Source organism: Diadema antillarum, unplaced genomic scaffold (genome assembly GCF_040938485.1).
Source record: "Diadema antillarum isolate AM-2024a unplaced genomic scaffold, OU_Dant_1.0 seq00001648_RagTag, whole genome shotgun sequence".
Classification (NCBI taxonomy): Eukaryota; Metazoa; Echinodermata; class Echinoidea; order Diadematoida; family Diadematidae; genus Diadema; species Diadema antillarum.
In genome coordinates, this window is record NW_027272349.1 from 652,461 (window position 1) to 674,230 (window position 21,770).

The 21,770-nt window shown below is 39.4% G+C and overlaps 1 protein-coding gene across 1 annotated transcript; it reads left to right on the forward strand.

Moving 5' to 3' along the window:
* Positions 1–1,038: 1,038 nt before the first annotated feature.
* Positions 1,039–20,280, forward strand: LOC139711335 (integrator complex subunit 10-like). Its single transcript, XM_071623233.1, has 16 exons — positions 1,039–1,212; positions 2,677–2,744; positions 3,443–3,546; positions 4,946–5,002; positions 6,482–6,564; positions 8,687–8,768; positions 9,100–9,406; positions 10,367–10,554; positions 11,239–11,363; positions 13,306–13,444; positions 14,357–14,439; positions 15,048–15,185; positions 16,135–16,329; positions 16,844–17,009; positions 18,914–19,007; positions 20,118–20,280. Exons 1-16 carry the CDS (start codon positions 1,039–1,041, stop codon positions 20,278–20,280), a joined length of 2,166 nt encoding a protein of 721 aa, XP_071479334.1.
* The last annotated feature ends 1,490 nt before the right edge of the window (positions 20,281–21,770 follow it).

A 21,770-nucleotide genomic window follows, 5' to 3' on the forward strand; every position in this document is an offset into this window, starting at 1 on the left:
CCCCAGTGTTCCTTTTCCTACAGCGTAGTAACGAACCATAATTATGACATGCATCTGCTCCCTCTGATTAAGTTTCGAGTTGAAGGCAGGTATTTACGTGGTTGTTGCAAGATACAGAAGGCCTATTATGGCAGGCTTTGCGGTTGTTAAAGGCAACTTTTGTTTACACGAAATTCATGACATCTCATCGATTGATTGATTGATTGATTGATTGATTGATTGATTTGAATTTATTTCCACTATGTGTTCACAAGAATAAAAAACAAACGAACAAACAAACAAACAAACAAACAAAAAAACCATGATTGAGTTACAACTATGATTATACAATAATGATTTGCCTTTTTGACATACCGGTACAAAAAACAAAAAACAAAAACGAATAATCAAAACACATAATTATACAGTTTTGATGACACGTTTGCAACAAATGATAAATAGATGATAGTTATAAGAACCAAAGTGGGGGAGCCTAAATCAAAAGCACAGCTTGTTTTACTTAGGATAAATCACATCATAGTAAACCGTCAATTAAGCACGTAATAAGTCAAAGTGTAATACAATGTACCAGAATGGTATAAACAACAACAAACAAACAAACTATAGGCGTACAACTAAAACTATTTCCGGTAGCTGTTCCATGCAACTATGACATCTACCTGGCATTACTAATGTATATCGTATTAGTCTAGCATCCTTGCAGTAAATATGTGCATGATTGATGATGTCATTCAAAAGTAGATCTACTTAGTAGTCATGAAGCATTAGATTTTTGTTCGCAAACTCATAAATGGGAGTTTGCTTATCATGATTTTAGCAACTTGCTGGAAGGACGCCCTCATGTGTGCAGTTTTGCAATGTGGCAGCCAATGCAGATGTACGTCTCAAAACAACTGCAGTCCTGTGTGCCGCGTGCCGCCACATATCGGCGCGGCACGGCTCCCGCGTACCGGCCGGCGACGTGAGCCTAGCACCGGCTAGCGAGCGACGCGATCTGCGCGACGCCTTCGGGATCGAACGAGGTACATCTTGAGCCCGATGAGCATGGACACCTGCACCGACAGTTCCGAGGGGATGAAAACTCCCCAAGTTTTATCTCAGTGGTTTGTCGAAAAATCGCAAACCTGTTTAAAGCAACAGAATGATCGATTTGCATGCAAGGCATTCCTGCTGACTGCTAAGTCGATTTATCCACAGAATTTTGAGATTCAGGTGCGTAATTTTGACAGCGTTGCTGTATCCACATGAATCATAACATGTGGGACCGTTGTAAATTAATCATACATGGTAATGGAAGTGGCCATCGGTATCTTTCCCACACTAATAGCGAATTATGATATTAATGTGCTTGTAACTAACCAAGTGTTTACTATAACCATGACATCCATTTTACTTCACTCTCTCCAATGAAACTTGAACTCACTTCCTCAATTTATTAAGAATAGTGAATATGTTGAAGTACTGCGGTATTTAATTTTTACAATTTTAAGAATAAAGTTAATCTCAAAAAAGTATTTGTTTATTGGCTTGTTGTGCTAAATCATCAAATGATTATCATTTTCAGAGATCTATGACTATGTCCTGTAGTGGCTGTACTGACTACTGTTTCACTTTTCATTTTCTTTCTCTTTGTAGAGTTCTATGACTATGGATAGGAGCCTACTTCTTTTTTTTTTTTCTTTTTTTTTGTGTAAATGTATCTTGTGTGCATGCATGGATATTGGTTGTGCCTAGCTCAGCATATTTAGATTAACCGTGTTAGCGTTAGTAGATGTACTGTGGTATCAACTTTATCAGGTTAAGTAAATTTTGACGCCATTCCGCCTGGCCATGATCCAATGTATCGGAACCCACACCAAGGTTCAACCTCCCAAGATTTGACTGTTTGCAAAAGCAAATAAGTTTCTACATGTAGCAGGCAGTTGGAATTGCGGACAGTGTTATCGTTGAATTATGGGCGGCTTGCATTAAAGCATCAACTAGAACCTGTGTTCAGAATCATCATCAGGTATCCATAGGTAGGTAGGTAGGTTACAAAACCAGAGGACAATGATATCAGTTGAATATTGCCTGTGCTGTATGTAGCAGTGTGTAGTGATTATGAACTTGCCACTTGGCCTTGTTATTAGGTTTTATTACTTTAATAGTATAGATCTGTTGTAATGACCGAAATGTCCACTCACCTCGTGTGCTGCCCGTCAACTTGGTGGAGAGTGCCTTGCCCGGTCGCGGTATCCTGGTAGGTAGGTGCCCAACAGGACGTTGATACTCGTAACAGGTAGGTGCACTAGGTGGGTGGTCTCGTCCGATCCGGGTCTTAGCTTCTCTCTCCTGGTTCAAGCCCAGCCTCTGCTTCACGACACCTCGGGCCTGCTGGTCCGTGTCTTCCAGACAATACATGTACGGGCACGTACACCCACCCGTACATGTGGGTACGTGTGCGGTAAGTGTGCCCTATATAATCATATGTTATTTCACTATAGATCTAAAGTAAGTTAAATCACATTGCTGCCAATTTCTGTTTGTCTTTATTTGTCATATATTATGATTTTTTTTTTCTTTAAACCCTCAGCAGTGTCTAGAGCAGGTGTTTAGGTGAGAATATTGTCTATAATGTGCAGGAGTAGTAAATAAGGGGGAAAATGTATTCATTCTTTTTCTTCTAATGCTTTACAGTACCAAGCTTACTGCTATGAGAAATCAGCTCAAGATGTCAAGCAGGCTGCATCTATTCTGCTTGAAATGTGAGTATGTTGGGGAAACAAATCAGAGTGAATGCTTCCTTTGTATTTTCTTTTTCTTATGCTTCTGCCATATGCAATAAAAAAAATGGAAATACAGTGTAATGTGAACTACATTTGGCATTCTAGCTGTCGATAGTGAGTAGTACCAGCTGTGTTTTTGAAGGAAGTTAGTGTTTGATCTTGTGTATTTAGTATGCAGACTGATGAAACATCAATTCTGCAGCTTTCTCAAGAAAAGAAGAAGAAGAAGAAGAAGAAGAAGAAGAAGAAGAAGGCAATTAGTTAGTTGTATGCCTAGAATGATTTTTTTTTTTTAAATGCAATCTGTGATCAATAAAAGGCCTTGGGGCATTTCATGAAGCATTTTATCAGATATTTTTTCTTACAAACTGTTATAAGCTACCAAAATCCTTGACCTAAAGATTGGTCTGTATCTGGTTGTCTGGGATTTTTGCGGAGACTATGTCTGGCTTCATGAAATCCCCTTAGCCGTAAATGTCAAAAAATGATTAAGAAACTCCTCTGGACAGACAGATTTTTCTGTCTACTGAAATCCTTGCATCTGATTGGCTGAGAGCAAATATGTAAAAAAAAAAAAAAAAAATCTGACAAAATGCTTCATGAAATGCCTACCTGGTCTATCCATTTAAAATGTATTTCCTCTCATTTATTTTTGATATGGTTGAAATCGGTCAAAGGTTCCACAAATTCCAGCAAGAACCACAGTTGCTGGAAGAACTACAGGCCATCTCAAAAGCTCTGCAAGGGGATTCCAAAGACACTCAAACTTCTTTCCTCAAAGGTAAGCTATTCATTATTGTAGAGAAAATGTATGAATTTGTGAAATGTATTGATCTTGAAAGTCTAATCATTGTGCAAATAGGAAACAGTCATGCTTTACAGTGTCCAGGTTTATGTCAGAGTTGTGAAAGTGAAAATGAGAAAGGTTCAATTGAAAATCTTAGGAATGCTGTAAATGGAATTCACAATGCAGAGGTTCTGGTTAAAAAAAGTAAAAGTGATAATGAATAACCCCATGGTCCCCAGGTACTCAAAATTTCTCGCACTCATGATTCCTGACATTCTTGGCACTTATATGACTCCTCTACCTTACTCTTTGATTAACATATCACTATGAATAGTATGATAATGAAATATTCACTATTTAAGACTGGAAACATTCAAGAGGATTTGGTAAAAAGAATGCATTTTCAACTAATTTATTGCTTTTTTAGTTTAGTCTTGAACTTTCCTTTGAAACATTTAATTTCTGCATGCAATGAGAAGAGAGTTCCCAAATGCCACCAAGTGGTAGCTGGATACACAAGTACAGCGCAGTGTAAATTAACCACTCACAGACATTACTTGTTGCCAGTTACTGGCTCAGGCGTGATCCAGTTTGATTCTTCGCGCAACAGACTGTTTTGATTTACCAATTGAGATGTGAATGGTAGTGTGACATTATTTTGTAGTTGGCTGAAGAAGATTAAAAAAATAAATAGATTATGCATTGCAGTCTGTGATAAGAAATTGCTTTTTATGCATACAACATTATAGGCCTGTTTGGTTTTAAAACATAGTAACAAGTATGTCAGCCATAACAAGGGGGCTTCCAAAATAAGACAAAAATGAGTCAGGTGCCTTGCTACATGTCAGTACATAATCAACTGTTAGAAATTCTGAAGCAATCCCACCCTCCCCCAGTTATGGCTGAAATATACATTAAAGGGATAGTATAGTTCTGGTGGAGATGGGAATTTAGATGTTAACTTTTTGTGAGATAAGTAGAAACCACTGTATTTTGATATCAAAGAGCATTTGATTCTAACAGGAATGAAAAATGTATATGATAAAAATCGGTTTTGAATTGGCTGAGATATTCAAAAACAAAGTAAAACAAAGTTGCCCTAATAAAAGGTGGGACACATCTTTTATTATAACCTCTTTGTTTTATGATATATCAGCCATTTCAAAACATTTTCATTAAATAAAACTTTTACTTTCAATTAGAATCATATGCTCCTTAATCTTTCATATAAGTGGGTTCTAATTATCTCACCAAAAAGTTAAAACCTGAATCCCCATCTCAACCCAAACTATACCATCCCTTTAACATTACAAATAGCACCCACACTGAATGGGTTTAAATAGCTGAAAGGCTTTCACCCAAGGTTTTATGATGTACTCTGTGTGTGTCACAGATGTGTATGAACACCTACCAACTACTGCCCAGAAGGAGATCCTCGTATTGTGCATAGGTGAGTAGAAAATCTTCGGATGGGATTGGTTTTTTATGTATGACCAGTTCACATTCAGTAAAGCAATACCTTGACTTCATAATCATAGCTGTTTGTTGTTTGTCGGATTCTATAGCTTGAGCAAAATAGTCATGCAAGCACCTTCACAAAATACAGTTTGTATTATTTTAACATTTATTACTTAGAATATGTCTAGCATAATATCTATTGAAATATATTTTTTTTAGCTCCATTTATTTCTGTTCTTATACACCTACTTATCAAATAAATTGAGCAGGTATTTGTACTGTATAATGTGCACTGGAATGTAATCATTTTTGTCGAGCCCACCTGAGGTGTGGGGAGACTAAGGGATCGCCTGCGGCGTCTGTCCGTCCATCGTCCGTCGTCCGTCCGTCCGTTGTCTGTCCGTCGTCCGTCCGTCGTCCGTCCGTCCGTCGTCTGTCCGTAACGCTACAAAAACTTGAATAACTCTCTACTGAGGATTTCAATTTCAATCAAACTTGGAGGGAAGAGTGGTGATGCAAAGTTACACATTTTACCAAACATGAAGGGCACCTCAAGGTCAAAGGTCACAGGCAGAGGTCAATGAACTTTAGGGCCCAATGTTAAGTTTTTAGGGCGCGTTTCTTTTATGGCTTGTAACTTTTGATGTATCTGTCTGTTTGTGACCAAACTTAGATGGTAGATGTCCCTTGGGAAGTTGAAGGTTACCACAAGGTCAAAGGTCACAGACAGGGGTTAACGAACTTTTCGCGCCCAATGTTAAGTTTTTATGGTGCTTTTTGATTATGGCTCAGAACTTTTGATCCCTTTGTCCATTTGTGACCAAACTTGGATGGTAGATGTCCCTTGCGGAGATGAAGGTCATCACAAGGTCAAAGGTCACAGACATGGGTCAAGGAACTTTTAGGGCCCAATGTTAAGTTTTTATGGCGCATTTCGATTGTGGCTCATAACTTTTGATCCCTTTGTCCGTTTGTGACCAAACTTGGATGGTAGATGTCCCTTGGGGAAGTGAAGGTCATCACAAGGTCAAGGGTCATAGGCGGGTCAATGAACTTCTGGGAGTTAGAAATATATTAATTTCTTGTACGCGAATGGGCGAGACACAATTTGGCACTTGCCTTGTGTTTACATTGAATATTTATCAGATGTGGTGCTTTTTGTATTACAATTTACCTTTTGATAGAAGAACTAAGAATGTATTTAGAACTATACCAGATGGATTTCATTTATCAATGAGCAATATCATAAATACATACATCTATATCCACTTATCTCATCATATGTCTTCTATATACAGAAGAAAAGTTATAAGAGAAGGAATGTAAGTAGTTTTAGTAATGTAGCAAACGCATACAGAAGAAAACTGACCAGAAATGAATATGATTTATTAGTGGAATCCACTAATAGTTTTAGTAATGTGACATTATTGTTCTGTATGTTTTTTGTTTTTGGTATCCTTTTTGCATTTAGACCAGTGTCAGAATATTCTTGAAAAGTCATGCCTTCAAATGCTGTTACTCAGGAGATTTAACAAGAATGGATACGAGGAAGCGGTAAGTTAGGGGGGGGGAAAAAAAACACCTTTTTTTCAACCATTTTGTATTTTTGTATTTGCCATTTTATTACCTTAATGGACAAATGAAAAGCTTGTTATAGAATGTTAAATATGTGGCCCGCCACAACAAAAGGATCTTAAAGCCGCTGATGGCTGAGCCGAGAAAATCTAGTTTGAAGTCAGATCATCGAAATCGGTCAAAACGATCGAATTTCTGTTTTTGGCATAATTTTGTAGTCTAATGTATCGTCTATCATCTGCCAAAATTTTGAAGCTAAACTATACAAAGAAAAGGCAAGAAAGCGTTTTTCTGGGTCATGATTTTCTGACTGTCAACGAAACAAAAATGTGTCCGAAGATTTGGATTTTTAGTGCCGCAGTTAGACTCCGCCCCTAGCAATGAGAGAGTGATCTTATTGGTCAGTGTGTGACATCCTGGTTACTTATTGGTCATGCGCAGACTGCTGGCGCTAAGCTTGAATGAACGTCGCAGCGGTTGCTTCGACCATACCTTCTATAAAGAGATGAAAACTGTCTTTCCTCCCTTTGATCATGATAGCGTCGGAAGGAAAATTTTGAAGGCGGTTTGCTTGAAATGCTGATTTAGTAAACCACTTGACATGCGCTAATAAAATCATTGATCTACGCAACCGAGTTATGTTGTGAGTCATGTTATATATGAAATTAGAGTGGAAGAGTAAGGGAATAATGTGATGTCATTTTCAGAAAGTAGTCCTCCCCTGACTTTCGGATCCTTTTGTTGTAGCGGGTCACATATGTTTACCCTTGTTATGAAAGGATGTCTCAATCAGGTCCTGTTTCAATACATGTGCTGTGTACCAGGATCATAGCATTTTATATTTCATAAGTTTGTTTGTTTGTTAGAATTATCAAATAAATGGATGAATTGATAAATATTTCTTTGTGACAACTCCTCTGGACATGTGCAACTCAGTTCTGACTGGTTTGAGCCAAAGTCAACTGCACACACTTCAGAGACCCCAAAAACTATGGCTGCATGGTTAGTGACTCTGTAAAGGAAGGGGGTTCCCATTAGCCCCATTTTTGCAAGATCTTCATTGGCTTCTTATCAACAAGAGGATTACCTTCAAACTTGAGTTCTCCATCCTATATCTCAGAGCTCCTAATGAGGCATCAACTAGCTTGTAGCCTGAGATCAGTGAACCAAGTTCAAATGAAGAAATTTCTCAGCCGCACAGCTCGGGGAGACAGAACCTTCTACATCTCTGGACCCAAGCTTTGGAATACCCTCCCTCCATGGATCAGAAATGCAGATTTTTTTTATCATGCTTCATGACTTACCTGAAGACTGACCTCTTCCCAGCTATGCTTTCCCTATAATAGCACCAAATCCTTGACTCGGGATAATGGAAACTAAATATCCCAACATCATACTTTGACTGAACAGTTGAAGTTGAGAAATTGTAGATCAAGTGCCATGAGCGCCCTTCAAAGGCAAATACTGGCGCTATACAAGAAGCCATCATCAGCATCATCATCATCATCATCATCAATCATCCAAACATAACCCAAGGTCACATTTCCTATAGTGAGAGATTGGTGACTGTGTTTCATTGCTGTGTGGTAAATTTATTGTCACAAGAAAAGCATGCACTACAATTTGATATGCCTCATCAGTTAAGAGATAGAGGTAATGAACTGAGCCTAGCATCAGTTAAAAACATTGAGGGGAAAAATAATTAAGTAGAAAGATTCCCATGTGAATTTAAGACCATAATTTCAGATTGAAATAAAGCAAAGAAATTGGATGAATTCAAAGTCCATACTGCTTTTCACTGATTTTCCTCTGTGATAATACAGCATTATCCATTAAAGGCAGTCTAGTGTTTGTTCGTATGTATGTGTTTGTGTGCATGCTGTCATGTGTTCCAACGCAGGCCAATCTATGAATAGGGCTACACAAGTGTTCCAACGCAGGCCAATCTGTGAATAGGGCTACACATGCTAATAAGGAGATCAAAAGCGCACACATGACTCATTTCGGTGCTATTGATTGGCTTCATTCTTGAACACATTTTATAATGCTTTGCGAATCAGAACCTGTTACATCTCATTGTGTTCTTGATTGGTCTTTTTAGGTTTCTCTTGTTGAAACTCTCCTGAATACTGAGAAGTCAGAAGGTGTGAAACATGTCATCAACCCTTACAGGAAACTCATGGGTGAGCTTCACTCTTTTTTTTTCAAGCGTAACAAATTATTCTGTTGTCAGCAGAAATTGACTAACAGATAAGTTATTTGCTAGCCAATCCCAAATTTAATGTAAAAGCTAAAAATTTACTGTTCAAAATGTCTAGTACTTCCATTTAAGACAGGATAATGACACATATCCTTTGCATTTATAAAGGTGAAATAAGGTAAAGGATGCTAACTTGATATCCAGTGTTCATATTTCCCAATGTTTTGTCTGAGCAATGCCATGCATATGCTGTGATATATTTCAGGCAGTCATTATAACCAGAGAATGACTTCTCACTTGTAAATATTCCCCAGTCTATAAGATCCTGCCAGTCATTCTCTCCATGGAAAGGCTCAGCCAACACTGCTCCACCAGGCAGTACTCCAAGTGGCTGCAGAAGACCATCGAGTTCTTCGTCACCGTGGCAGTGCAGCCCCACCAGAAGCACGTTGGTGGTGGGGAGCACCTTCCCCATGGGATGGGAGGAGGAGGGGGCGGAATGGCCGGAGGGGAGGGGACGGAGCTCCCCGAGGGATCGGTGTGGGACAACCTGCAGCACATTCTCAAATTGCTGGCCAAGAGTGTGCACTGGGAAACTGGGTTCATTGCTCCTGCAGAGAGGTGAGAACGATTCCTGGAGCCCTTAGCTGACTAACGCACTGTTTTGTTCAATTCTTGTTGAGCACTGTTAATATACGGTGATCAAGTAAAGTAAGTAGTGTACATGTGGTCAGCAGACAAAGTAGTAGTAGTGGTAGTAGTGGTAGTAGTAGTAGTACTGTAAAAGTGGAAATTTTTGTGGTGTTGAAATTTTCGCGCATTTCGCACAACCCGAAACTAGCGTGAAAATAAAAGCATGCGAATATTTTTGCTTGCCATATGTTCCAGTAGTTGATGTCTTGATTCCGCGGAATTAGAAACACGCGAAACTCTTCTTACCCTGTCGAGCGCGAAAAATTAGTCGCGCGAAAATAACCACTTTTACAGTAGTAGTAGCTGCTAGTGTTATATATGCTGTAAAACCAGAATTGTTCGTGTGCATTTTAATTTCACGAATTGTGTGAGAGCCAAGATTCACAAAATTAAATGCACGCAAAAGTTCTTGTTTACACTGTATGCATTGAATGCCAGTGGCAATTCATGAAAACGTCATGCTGTGAAAGTATCTTGCTTTACAGCAGCGAATTTCAGACTTGTTACGAATTTCAGCAAGCTTTGCAGACTATTTCTAGGTCACTTGATATATTATGCTATGCTTCAGTATTACAATGTTTCCTATACTGGTGCTCACTTTTTCATTTTTCTTTTTTGACATGGCAGCCACTAATTGTAGAATGATAATGGGGAATACTACTTTAAAATAGAATTGGCACAATTGAAGAACAAAAATAACAGAAGAAGTAATGAGTGAATAACAGGGTAATCTAAAAGTGGCGTTTGCACACTGCTGATTACTGCTTCTTAAAGTGCTTTATTGGAATTACATGCTAAAATTTCCTCCCCTGTGGAGTTGGAGAGCCTGTAAGCCAATGTGCATGTAAGTGACAGTGCTATTTCCTCTCAATTCATGTCACTTGTCAGTGGACTGGGCGAAAGTTGGTCTGTCATCCAGAAGCATTTGAAAAAGTCCGGCAGCAGCTGCAGCAGTGGTAAAGATGGAGACTCGGAGGAGGCAGTTCCACCTAAACCCGCCTTCTATGCCAGCCTTGTGCTGCTCCTGAGAGCCTCCCACCGCTATGCTGCCCTGATGAACTCTCAGCTTCATGCAGGTCAGTTGGCAGGAGTGATATTCTCTCTCTTTCTCTTCTTCTTCCTCCAATCTCCCTTACCAAGCAGCACAACAATTTTCTTTTGTGAAAGGGATGGTATAGAATTGGTGGAGATGAGGATTGGGCTTTTAACTTTTTGCAAGATACCAAGAACCCACTTATGAAATAATACAGAGCATACCATTCTAAGAGGAATTCAAAGTTTATGAGATGAAAATCAGTTTTGGAAAGGCTGAGACATCCCAAACACAAAGTAAAACAAAGCAATCCTAATAAAAGGAGGGTCCCACCTTTTATTAGACTTGCTCTGTTTTGGATATCTCGGCCATTTCTAAACCAATTTTCATCAAATAAACATTGGACCCCTCTTAGAATTACATGCTTTTTCATATTTCTTAGAGGTTTCTCATTATCTCACCAAAACATGTTAGAAACTTGCAGTTAGGTCTCAGCCAAAATTATATGATCCCTTTAAAGAGCCTGCAACCTGATCTTCTATGCAACTGTAGAACAAGTGTTTATAAAAAACAAACATAAAACAAACAAAGAAAAAAGCAAAACAACAAAAATAACTTATATCATAACTCTTACTCTCTCTACTAATCTGTCACATCACTGTCATACCACTCTATACCAGTTCTACAGCAAAACTCTATGCTTGTGTATCTGATTTTCTTCTCTCAGGGGCCACCAGTCACCACCACCACTCACAGGTGCTCCTAGAGGACTTGGAGCCAAAGAAGCGATCCAAGAAACACAAGCATGCCCACAAGAAGCGCAAGCTGGAGGCAGACAAAGACAGCCACATTGTGAGTTGCTCGGCAACCATATGATAGTCTGTTGGATTTGAGGTCATGCACAGAAAACAGTCATTTTAGAACTTAATATCAATTTTGAAGTGCTCATTGATACCATAGTATGTGTGTTGACAAAAATAATTCTCTTTCATATGTTTGTCTGTGTCATTGTATCTCTTGATTCTTTCTTGGTCATTGATGATACAAACTTTTTTTTTTTCCTCTAGAATAAACTCATGTGTGTCTATCTTTATGTCTTTATACCCCCGCCAAACGAAGTTTGAAGGGGGTATATAGGAATCAGCGGACGGTCGGGCGGACGGTCGGGCGGTCGGGCGGGCGGTCGGTCGGGCGGTCGGTCGGGCGGTCGGTCGGGCGGTCGGTCGGTCGGGCGGGCGGTCGGGCGGTCGGGCGGTCGGGCGGTCGGTCCGTTGCAAATCTTGCGTCGCGAACTACTTCCTCAGTTTTCAACCGATTCCCATAAAACTTAGCACAGATGTGTGCCTTGGGTTGTAGATGTGCAAGACGTATTTTTTGACAGTACCCAAAAGTACGTTGCCATGGTAACGGCATATTATGGGCAAAAATGGGTACAAATCTTGCGTCGCGAACTCCTCCCACAGTTTTTGATCAATTTGTATGAAATTAGGTACAGATGTTCATCTGAATATGTAAATGTGCAAGACACATATTTCCGCAGTGGCAAAAAGTGCGTTGCCATGGTAACGGCATGTTATTGGTAAAATATAGGGCAAAATGCTTCATGGCAAAACTGCTTCATCAGTGTTCTTCCAATTCTCATGGAATTCATATTGAATGTTTGTCTTAGGATATAGGTCAGCATGACACATTTCTTGACAGTGACAAAAAGTATGTTGCCATGGTAACAGCTCACATATTATGAGCCAAAATGATGGAAAATTTTGTGTTGCAAACTACTTCCTCAGTTTTTGCCCAATTTCCATGAAACTTGGTGCAGATGTGTGCCTTTGGTTGTAGATGTGCAAGACGCATTTTTTGACAGTACCCGAAAGTACGTTGCCATGGTAACGGCATATTAATGGCAGAAGATCAAGGAAAGATCTTGCGGATTTAACTACTTCCTCAGTTTTTTGACCAAAGCTTATGAAATGTGGCACACACCTTGATCTTGGTGGGAAGATGTGGAAGACATATTTTTCGGACGTGTCGGAAGCTGCGTTGCCATGGTAACGGCATATAAATGGCAGAAGATCAAGGAAAGATCTTGCGGATTAAACTACTTCCTCTGTATTCGACTGAAGCTCATGAAATGTGGCACACACATTGGTCTTGGTGGGAAGATGTGCAAGACATATTTTTTGGACGTGTCGGAAGCTGCGTTGCCATGGTAACGGCATATTAATGGCGGAAGATCAAGGAAAGATCTTGTGGATTGAACTACTCCTCAGTTTTTGACAAAAGCTTATGAAATGTGGCACACACAATAGTCTTGGGAAGATGTGCAAGACATATTTTTCGGACGTGTCGGAAGCTGCGTTGCCATGGTAACGGCATTTAAATGGCAGAAGATTTAGGAAAGATCATTCCTTGGGTAAGACTGTCGTCACGGGGCGGGGGTATTAATCACCTTCAGTGATATTTCTAGTTTTATCTTTTCAAAGTTGCTTTCGTTTTATTTATTTCTCAATAACGCTGTATTGCTGATGTAATATCTATTTTTCCAGTGAGTCTGTTTAATCACTATTGTATGTCAAAAACATTCTTTTCTAGAATGGGAATTTATATGGACAAAAAGTGTTTTCAGTTGGTCAACAAGTTCAAAGAAGGCCTTGTATAATCAGCAGTTGGAACACATATGAAAGGAAGTAAACTAGTATACTTAGGTACTTGAAGCTGATGCCAGGGATGAGTAACATATACTAACTGTCAAGTAAATGCTATTCTGTTGTTATCTTCTTTGATTGGTGGGAAGGATTCCGACGAGTCTGATGATGTCTGCGATGTCATCCAGCCTTCTGAAATGACGGCCCTCTCATCTGAGATCACAGAGGCCTTTCATACTGCCATGAACTGTTGGCAACTTCTCAACTCCAATGAACTCTTTCAGAAAGGTATGATTTCTATGTCTTGGTATCTGATTCATGTCTTTTGCAGGAATTACCATAAGGAATCTCTTTCATCATACATTGTATCTCTTTATCGTAGCTCCACAGCTGAAAAAAGATCTCTTTATCGTAGCTCCACAGCTGAAAAAAGGGAAAGGGGTTCAAGGAGTATTGATGTGATACAGTCTTGAGTTAAGCACCTGGGCCCTGTTTCATAAAGCTGTTCGTAAAGTTCGAACAACTTAAGAGCGACTGGTGATCAGTTCTTATGTGCTATACTTATCAGAATTTCCATAATTTAGCACAAGAACCAATCACCAGTCGCTCATAAGTCGTTCGTAACTTTACGAACAGCTTTATGAAACACCCCCCTGGCCAAATGGTAAACTTGCAAGTGTACAGTGATGTCCAGTTTTGCATTTCTAACTCCATTTCTTGGAGAATATCCTTTTTCTGCCTTCCATAGAAGGCTAGGTTGAAATCACTCTGCACAAGGTTTCTGCAGGCTGACATGCACCATTTTATACATCTTGGGAAATGAGAAGTAGTGTTGGTAAATGTCTTGTTAAAAATAAAAGACCCGAGGAGCTGGGGATAGCCTACTACAAATGGAGAGTCAAAACTTCTAGGTGGGAGACTCCCCTACCTCGCTCTATTCTATGGCCAGTATATACAACCTTAATGTACACACAGATTCATGTAGCAGTGTGTTTAAAATACTCGGACATGCACTTCGATGACAGACTACCTGGTATGTAATACTTTTAGAGATATTGGGAGGATGCAATACCATGAATAGAGCTTGAATTTGACCTTGGCAAAAGAAAGAAAGAAGGAAACAAACAAACAAACAAACAAACAAACAAACAAACGAACAATCAATACACTTTTTCACCATCTCTTCCTGGATACTCCTAGACTTTAACTGGTTGTTGCGCCGGTGGAGAGCTGAGACGTGGTTGTGGTTCAACAGTTTCCAGGCTGATAGACTACTGTACCTGGTGAGTAAATAATACCAGAACACTGATCATGTACACTTGCAGACTGATTTTCTCTTCTAAATATGGTAAACTGCAGAAGTTATAATGTGTAGCAATTTGCTTTTATTCAATAAACTACTGCAAATGTTTTTATTGATGATGTATTGCTAAATTGTACCCAACATTCCACAGTTTGGGCAATCAATCATCACATCAGATGTTGATATAACAGAGAGAGATTGATTTTTCTTTAAAACTTTTTTTAGGACATGGAGCTCTTGAAATCGAAGGATTTGCACCGGTAAAAATGTCATTACTGTGTTATTCTTTGTTGACGAAAATGGAGATAAGTCACCAAGGATGAATTCAGTGTGCAGAAATCATCTCAAAACAAGTAGCAAAGTTGATATTCTGAGTGTAATCCTACTTTCCTTTCAGTGGTAATGAAATATTTATCTAATACAAAATAAATATGTAAATCAACTGCATTTGTTAAAACCGTGTCCTATAAAGTGCTGTGTAGGTTCTTCAAGGCTAACCACTTAAGTGTTTTAACTGGTCCCCAACATGACTTAGCAGCCTATTCATTCTTCACAGGTCACAAGCTGACTCTTTTTCCGTGTTTCCAGGGTGAAAATGTGCAGGCAGTTGCCATGTTGCAGACGAGATTGAAGGCAGAGCATGATGACACGCCCCTTGACAACCAGGAGCGCATTAAGACTCTGGTGCAGCTAGCAAGCATTTACCACTCCATGAGCAGACTCTCAGTGAGTTTGGGATGCCATGTGCTCTAGAAAGGAACTTGAAGTGATTCAAAACATACTGTAGCAAATCGTAATACACAGGTCAAATTAATTCTGTGTTTCTCATAATTTTCCACATGTTCATCTTTGATTTATTTGTGGCAAGGGATTTCTGTGTTCATATACAATGCAATTATAATGTGCATTGATTTAAGTTAAGATTGAATCGATTTTATTATGACAACTCCATGTTCTCTCTGCATGTTCTGTGTTGTATGATATACTGAGTATGTTCTCTGTCCATAAATGAAATGTTTTTGTGGGTTTATCTGCATACTTAGGCAATGGTAGTAATAGTTCCTTTTGTCTCTTAGAGAAGGGGATGCTAGTTGATTTACATGTCTAATTTGCACATGTTGAAGAATACTTAAAACTTTTCATACTCATCTTGAACTTTCAAATAGGTTTTTTTCATTATCAGGGGCTCACTTCAGAAAGATGTTTACAATAAATGTATGGCCCAATGATTGCCATTTCCATGGCAATGACATGGATACTTTTAACTTAGCAGTTGGTAAATAGCTCTGGCCATAATAGCAGCAATTATTGCATCATACGATAATCAGAGACCTTGTCATGAAATGGACTCCTAGTACCTTGTGAGGAAGCAGAAATCACAACAACACCTCATTAATCCCTCTTTGCTTTCTTAGGTATTTCTTTCCTTCTTTTTCCTTGTAGGATTTCAAATTTCATTTGTTTGTATTCTACCACTCTGACTGAAGAGTGGAGAAGTTGAAAAATTCAGTTTTTCTTCGATATGAAAAAACCAAACATCTCCTAAAGGTATCAACAACAGCTGTGGATGTTGTACATGTATGTGTAGGAGATGGCTCTTGGTTCACAAATACATTGCTATGGGAAGTGATGATCAAAACTTAATTTCTTAATTTCTGTTCATTTTGTTTGTCAGGATGCCTGTGACTCCATCCTTGAAGCCATCAGCATCCTCAGAGAAAACTACGTCGAGGGGAACCCAAACCGAGGCATCGTGAGCGAGGGCTCCTTTGCCGCGGGAGGCAGGTCAGGCAGGGTGCTCCACATCATACCTGCCACACCCACTACACTTCTGCCATATTGCATCCAGCTGGTACTCCTGGCTTTCAAGGTTTGTTCTCTCATTCATCATTGCTCTCCACTGCAGAGTCTTCTGTTTGTTTGTTTGTTTGTTTGTTTGTTTGTTTGTTTGTTTGTTTGTTTGCTTGTTTGTTTGTTTGTTTGTTTGTTTTTATCAGCCTCGTGAAAGGTATAGGCAAATGATGCATAGGCTGTTGTTTTTTATTGTTTTTTTTTGTGTTGATTCCTTTTAGAAGGGCATGAATTAGATTTATGCTAATATTCATTCTGTTGACCAAACAGATTGTCAATCTTAAAATTTCAATATCTTTGAAATGGATTGGAAATACTTTATCTCAGTTGAACAGCTATCGTGTAGTTGAAATCATGGCATGTAAAAGAAAAAGCAACCTCGTAAAAGATGTCGGTGATCAAGCAGAATGATTGCATGAGATCAAAGACTTGTTTGTTAAAGTGTATTTCATATAGTTTGTTGAAGCAAATGCTGGGAAATAAAGTTCTTATACTGCTCTTGCTCACTGTTGCAATGATATTTCAAATTCCAGAAGCGTGTCCTGCATCGCGCCGACTCCAATGACACAGGCCTTGGTCACCTGATTGTTCTGATGCAGTACTACTGGCCGCGAGATGAGCTCCTCTTTAATGAGGCCATCCGCAGGATCCGCAAGAGGGGCCACTTCTCCTACCACTCTTTTCTCAGTTACATCATCAGTATCCTTTTATAAACTCTTGCGCCACTAAAGAAGGAAATACGGGAGCTATGATACTTGCAAGATAATATGGTGTGGTAGCTGCATGGGTAAACTTATGTCTTCATGTCCTTAACAAGGTCATATTTAGGCATTACATGACTAGAATATTGTTTAACATTAATACCGTAAAGTTCCGTGTATAAGACGCACCCGTGTATAAGACGCACCCCTAATTTCGGACCTAGAATTAAAAAAAAAAAAAAAAAAACCACGAAAATGTCCACGCAAATATTGCGTGTGTCATACATACTATTTCAGCTCAAAATTTCCCTAGAATGTAGCATGTATTTGCTCTATTTTTCGTTTCCTTTTATATTTTCTTTTAACGGTATTCATCGGACATCAACAAAATATGGAAGACGCAAAATGCGAGACTTGTCTCGGTACTCACTTGCTATTGTTTCGCCTTTCAATCGTGGTACATGTGTCATGCATATCGTATTCATGAGTGTACAGTACGATCTTTGCTGTCATACATAGCAGAGGGTGTCTCGCATATTGACACATGTCAGACTGGAAGGTTCATAACGAAAAATAAGAAAAACATCAACAAGTGTAGCAGAGGGATCATACGGCAAGACGTACGGTGCGTACGGTAATTACACTCATGCACTGTTACCAGTAACATGTGTGTCTCTTCAAGGAGCTTCAAACACACTCCTTGGTCTCTTGTACCATGCTTGTATGCACAGTGCTAGCCTTTTGCAAAAGGCAGCTCGCTATAATTTCAGCACACGCACACAGAGAGCAATGGACTTGCACACACAGCGCGCAACGGGCAAGCGCGCTTCGATCCGATCGCTGTGTGCACGCGAGTCCATTGCAAAAAAGCCTCTCTGCAGCTGCTGCCTTTGCCAAAGGCTTGCTAGCTAATAACTAGCTAGCTAGCTACAGTGTAGCTATGCTATCCTAGCTGGCCTCGCACCCGTGAAATGAAGAGCAAACGAACGACATGGATATGCATGCATGCTTCACACATCGTTCATATTTACGGTGACAGAGTGTCGATCCTACTCCGTATTTTACAGCTTTTGTCTGTGGCCATATTGATACTAGTACATTGATAAGTTTTACGGTATCGGTAATTTAGTAATGATACCTGTACATCGCGTATTCCAGCTACTAGGTTGGCTGTTGGTAGCTTGGTAGACTGACATCGGTAGCATACAGCAGTGCTGTTACAGCTGTTGTCTATGGCCAGATTGATATATCGTTACTGCACAAGGCCAATGTAAGTTTATCTCGTATTTGCAGCTTTTGTGTGTGTCCAGATTGAAAGATCGCTCTTTTATCCGTAAGTTTTAGTGATTGCTTACCTTCCAAACGTCGATGGGCATACATGGCCCCAAGTTAGCCTTATAAAATTGAGTGTACATGACGGATTTTTTTCCGTGATTCGACTGTACCCGTGTATACGACGCACCCCCGATTTTCAACGTTTTTCGACGAAAAAATAGTGCGTCTTATACACGGAACTTTACGGTAATCGAAACACTCAAGCTATCTACTTCTTTGAGCTATTCGTAGGCAAAACCATCAAAAAAAAATTATGTGGCATAATGTTCTTTACTCTTTCCAGTTCAATTAATTTGGAACTTTACATTGCTTCTTGAACCTTCTTAGATGTGTTTTGGTGTGAGAGTAGTCCTTTGACAGTGTTAAAAAAATGTCTTTATTGCTCACTTAGAAAATGCTCTTCTAATGATTGTTGTATGTGTGTTGAGAAGAGTTATTTATTTTTATTTTTTTGCTGCCCTTAAGAAGGTTATTTTATAAATTATAACACCTCTAAACTGCCTTTAGTGCAAGAAGTATTTCTAGAGTGTGCTGTGAAAGTCAGTTTCTTACATCAGCTTCATTCAGACATTGACATCCTTGAAGAGTTTGCCTACCTCAAGACAGAAGATGGAGGGAAAGTTAACCTGGATCTTCTCCCATCTTCATCAAGTGTTCAGAGGTATGGACCACTTTAAGAGATGTCAAGTACATAATTCAACCCATACTGATGATGGCACTGGAATTTTTGCACGGAGATACATACTTTACATCACAGCCCTCAAAGCCTGGTGTTTCTGTACGTGGCATACTGTACAATGCACAATCAAATAACAGAGTGTTTGCTCTTCTGCTGTTTTTGTTTGTCTCATAGAAGAGCAGACACCCAGCAACTTTGTACTGCTTCAGTAAGGTTATGAGATACTGTTGCTCAAAAACTGGACTGGCAAAAATCACTGTCTGGTCAGTAACTTTTCAGGAATTGCCAAATTTACTTGTCTGACATGACCACTAAAAAATGACGGGGTCAGTCAAAAAAACAGAACAGTACCAGTAAATTTTCAGTCCAGGGCACCGTTTCATGAAAGATGTCAGCCCTGACAAGTTGTCAGTCTCCGACGATCACCATAGTAACAGTCAGTGACCAGAGCTTCTCAGCCAATCAAAACCAAGGATTTGATTGCAACTTTGTACTGCTTCAGTAAGGTTATGAGATACTGTTGCTCAAAAACTGGACTGGCAAAAATCACTGTCTGGTCAGTAACTTTTCAGGAATTGCCAAATTTACTTGTCTGACATGACCACTAAAAAATGACGGGGTCAGTCAAAAAAACAGAACAGTACCAGTAAATTTTCAGTCCAGGGCACCGTTTCATGAAAGATGTCAGCCCTGACAAGTTGTCAGTCTCCGACGATCACCATAGTAACAGTCAGTGACCAGAGCTTCTCAGCCAATCAAAACCAAGGATTTTACTGAAACTGTCAGAGACAGACAACTTGTCAGGGCTGACAACTTTCATGAAATAGTGCCCTGATCAGTAAGAAATGGAAAAACTGGATATGTACTGGTCTGACAGGGACAGGTCGGACCAGTAAAAAAAAAGAAAAAAATTGGTTAGTGTGCAGTCCTGTGTAAGACCAAGATATTTTTGTTTGTTGTAATCCTCCAGCTAGACTGATGCTGGAGGCATTATATCTGCCCTTTAGGTCATAAGTGTAATAATGATCAAATTTGTGAGTTCCAAATTAGTGATGTTGATCATCTCTTCCTTCCGTGATGGTATGAATCCAGGCAGCGGACGGTGACCCGCGGGGTAACCAGGGGAGGCAAGGAGGACTTCCGGGCTGCCATGGAGCGACAGGTTATGCGATGCAACGACAACGTGGAGGGCGTCATCCTCAAGTTCTTGTCGGAAGAGCGTGATTCCATCAAGCTTACTTTGGCAGACAGCTAGGCGCCATCATGGCATCATGTGACACAGTGTTTATAATATTACACAGTGCCATCACTGTTGGACTACATAGAGGACAAAGATAGGGCTGTTATTCATGCCTTCTTGTCCCCATGACATGGCCTCTGCTGAAGTTTATTGGGATGTTTGCACAATTTGAGACATATTATTGACACCTCCATCCATACGTGCACACAGCCCTATTCTGATTTCTGAAGGACACTGCAGTGTTATTCATCCCCCTCCCACCAATGTATCTTATGTGTTGATTCAGTAACAGCTCATACGATGGAGATGCAACTCACAGTGCTCGCTCTGGCATCCACCAACTGTCATCAGCAGTTGCGCCACCACCCATCTGCCAACAAACCTCTCTAGTACAGAAAATGAATTCGGTTCTAGCTTGTTTTTTTTTGTTCGTTTGTTTTTTGTCCCCAGCTAGTTCCATTCTATTCCTCAAACTCAATATTAATGGACTCTTAATAGACAAAAGATCATGTGTAAGAGTTTTGAATCTGTGTTATCACTGGTGTTGCAAGTCATTGTCACACATCTTTGGTGCATGATGAAATTGAGAAAACAAAAATAGAACTATGAAAGATATGCAGCACCTGTAATTTTTCATCCGGAGAAGTCTACCATGTTATTTGTGTACTATTTTTTCATTTATTTGTTTTTTTTTTGTTTTTCTTTTTATGAGTCTTCAAAATGATGTTTTCATGTTACAGTGCAACATATATGTGTGTGTCATATATTCAGGATTTTTTGGTTTTTTTTTTTTCATTTTCACAAATTGTGTGAACCAACTGATTTACAAATTAACAACCTGCAAACACATTACTTCCTCTGACAAAAATGTCCTATACACTATCTTAAAGGCTGAAATTTGTATACAACTCTTGTAATACCTTTCTCTGTGAATAGGGATAACAACTGATTTGTCCATTCCCATGGCTGTGGATTTCGATTGCATATTCAACCACTTTGTGAAATTGTTCATTTTTTATACACTTGATGTATAAGATAATTAATCACTTCTTAATTTTGTCACCTGGAATCAGTTTTGACACAGACAACATTTCCATGATTTGAATTGATGGAAAAAATGCAGATTGTTATTTCATTTATGAGGTTCAGGGCTCCTTTTCAGTTATATCATTTCAGTTCAGAATATAATGGCTGGTGTTCTAATGAATCTGCCTCTGTTAAACAAATAGTTGATTTTGGATAAAGTGAACAAATATTCGGATTGGCCATGAATTAGACTCCACAAAGGATGCATAAAGTGTACAAGAAGGATGCAAGTATAACTGTAGGCTTTTGTTGCATATGACCCCAAACTGCTTTAAAATTGAGCTAAACATCTGTAAATTTTCGTTCAACATCAAATGTAAATGGCAGGGTGTCAGCATTCAGAGATAAATAAAGCGTACCTGGAAGGCCACACATCACTAGCTAAGGCTGATGAAACTACAGCCCATGCTTGATACTGA

What these genes read in the sequence shown, in the direction of transcription:
- LOC139711335 (XM_071623233.1), top strand. Translation starts at nt 1,039, where the DNA reads ATGAGCATGGACACCTGCACCGACAGTTCCGAGGGGATGAAAACTCCC. An exon ending in CACAGAATTTTGAGATTCAG is followed by an intron (nt 1,213 to 2,676) that starts GTGCGTAATTTT and finishes AATGCTTTACAG; the next exon opens with TACCAAGCTTACTGCTATGA. An exon ending in TCAAACTTCTTTCCTCAAAG is followed by an intron (nt 3,547 to 4,945) that starts GTAAGCTATTCA and finishes TGTGTGTCACAG; the next exon opens with ATGTGTATGAACACCTACCA.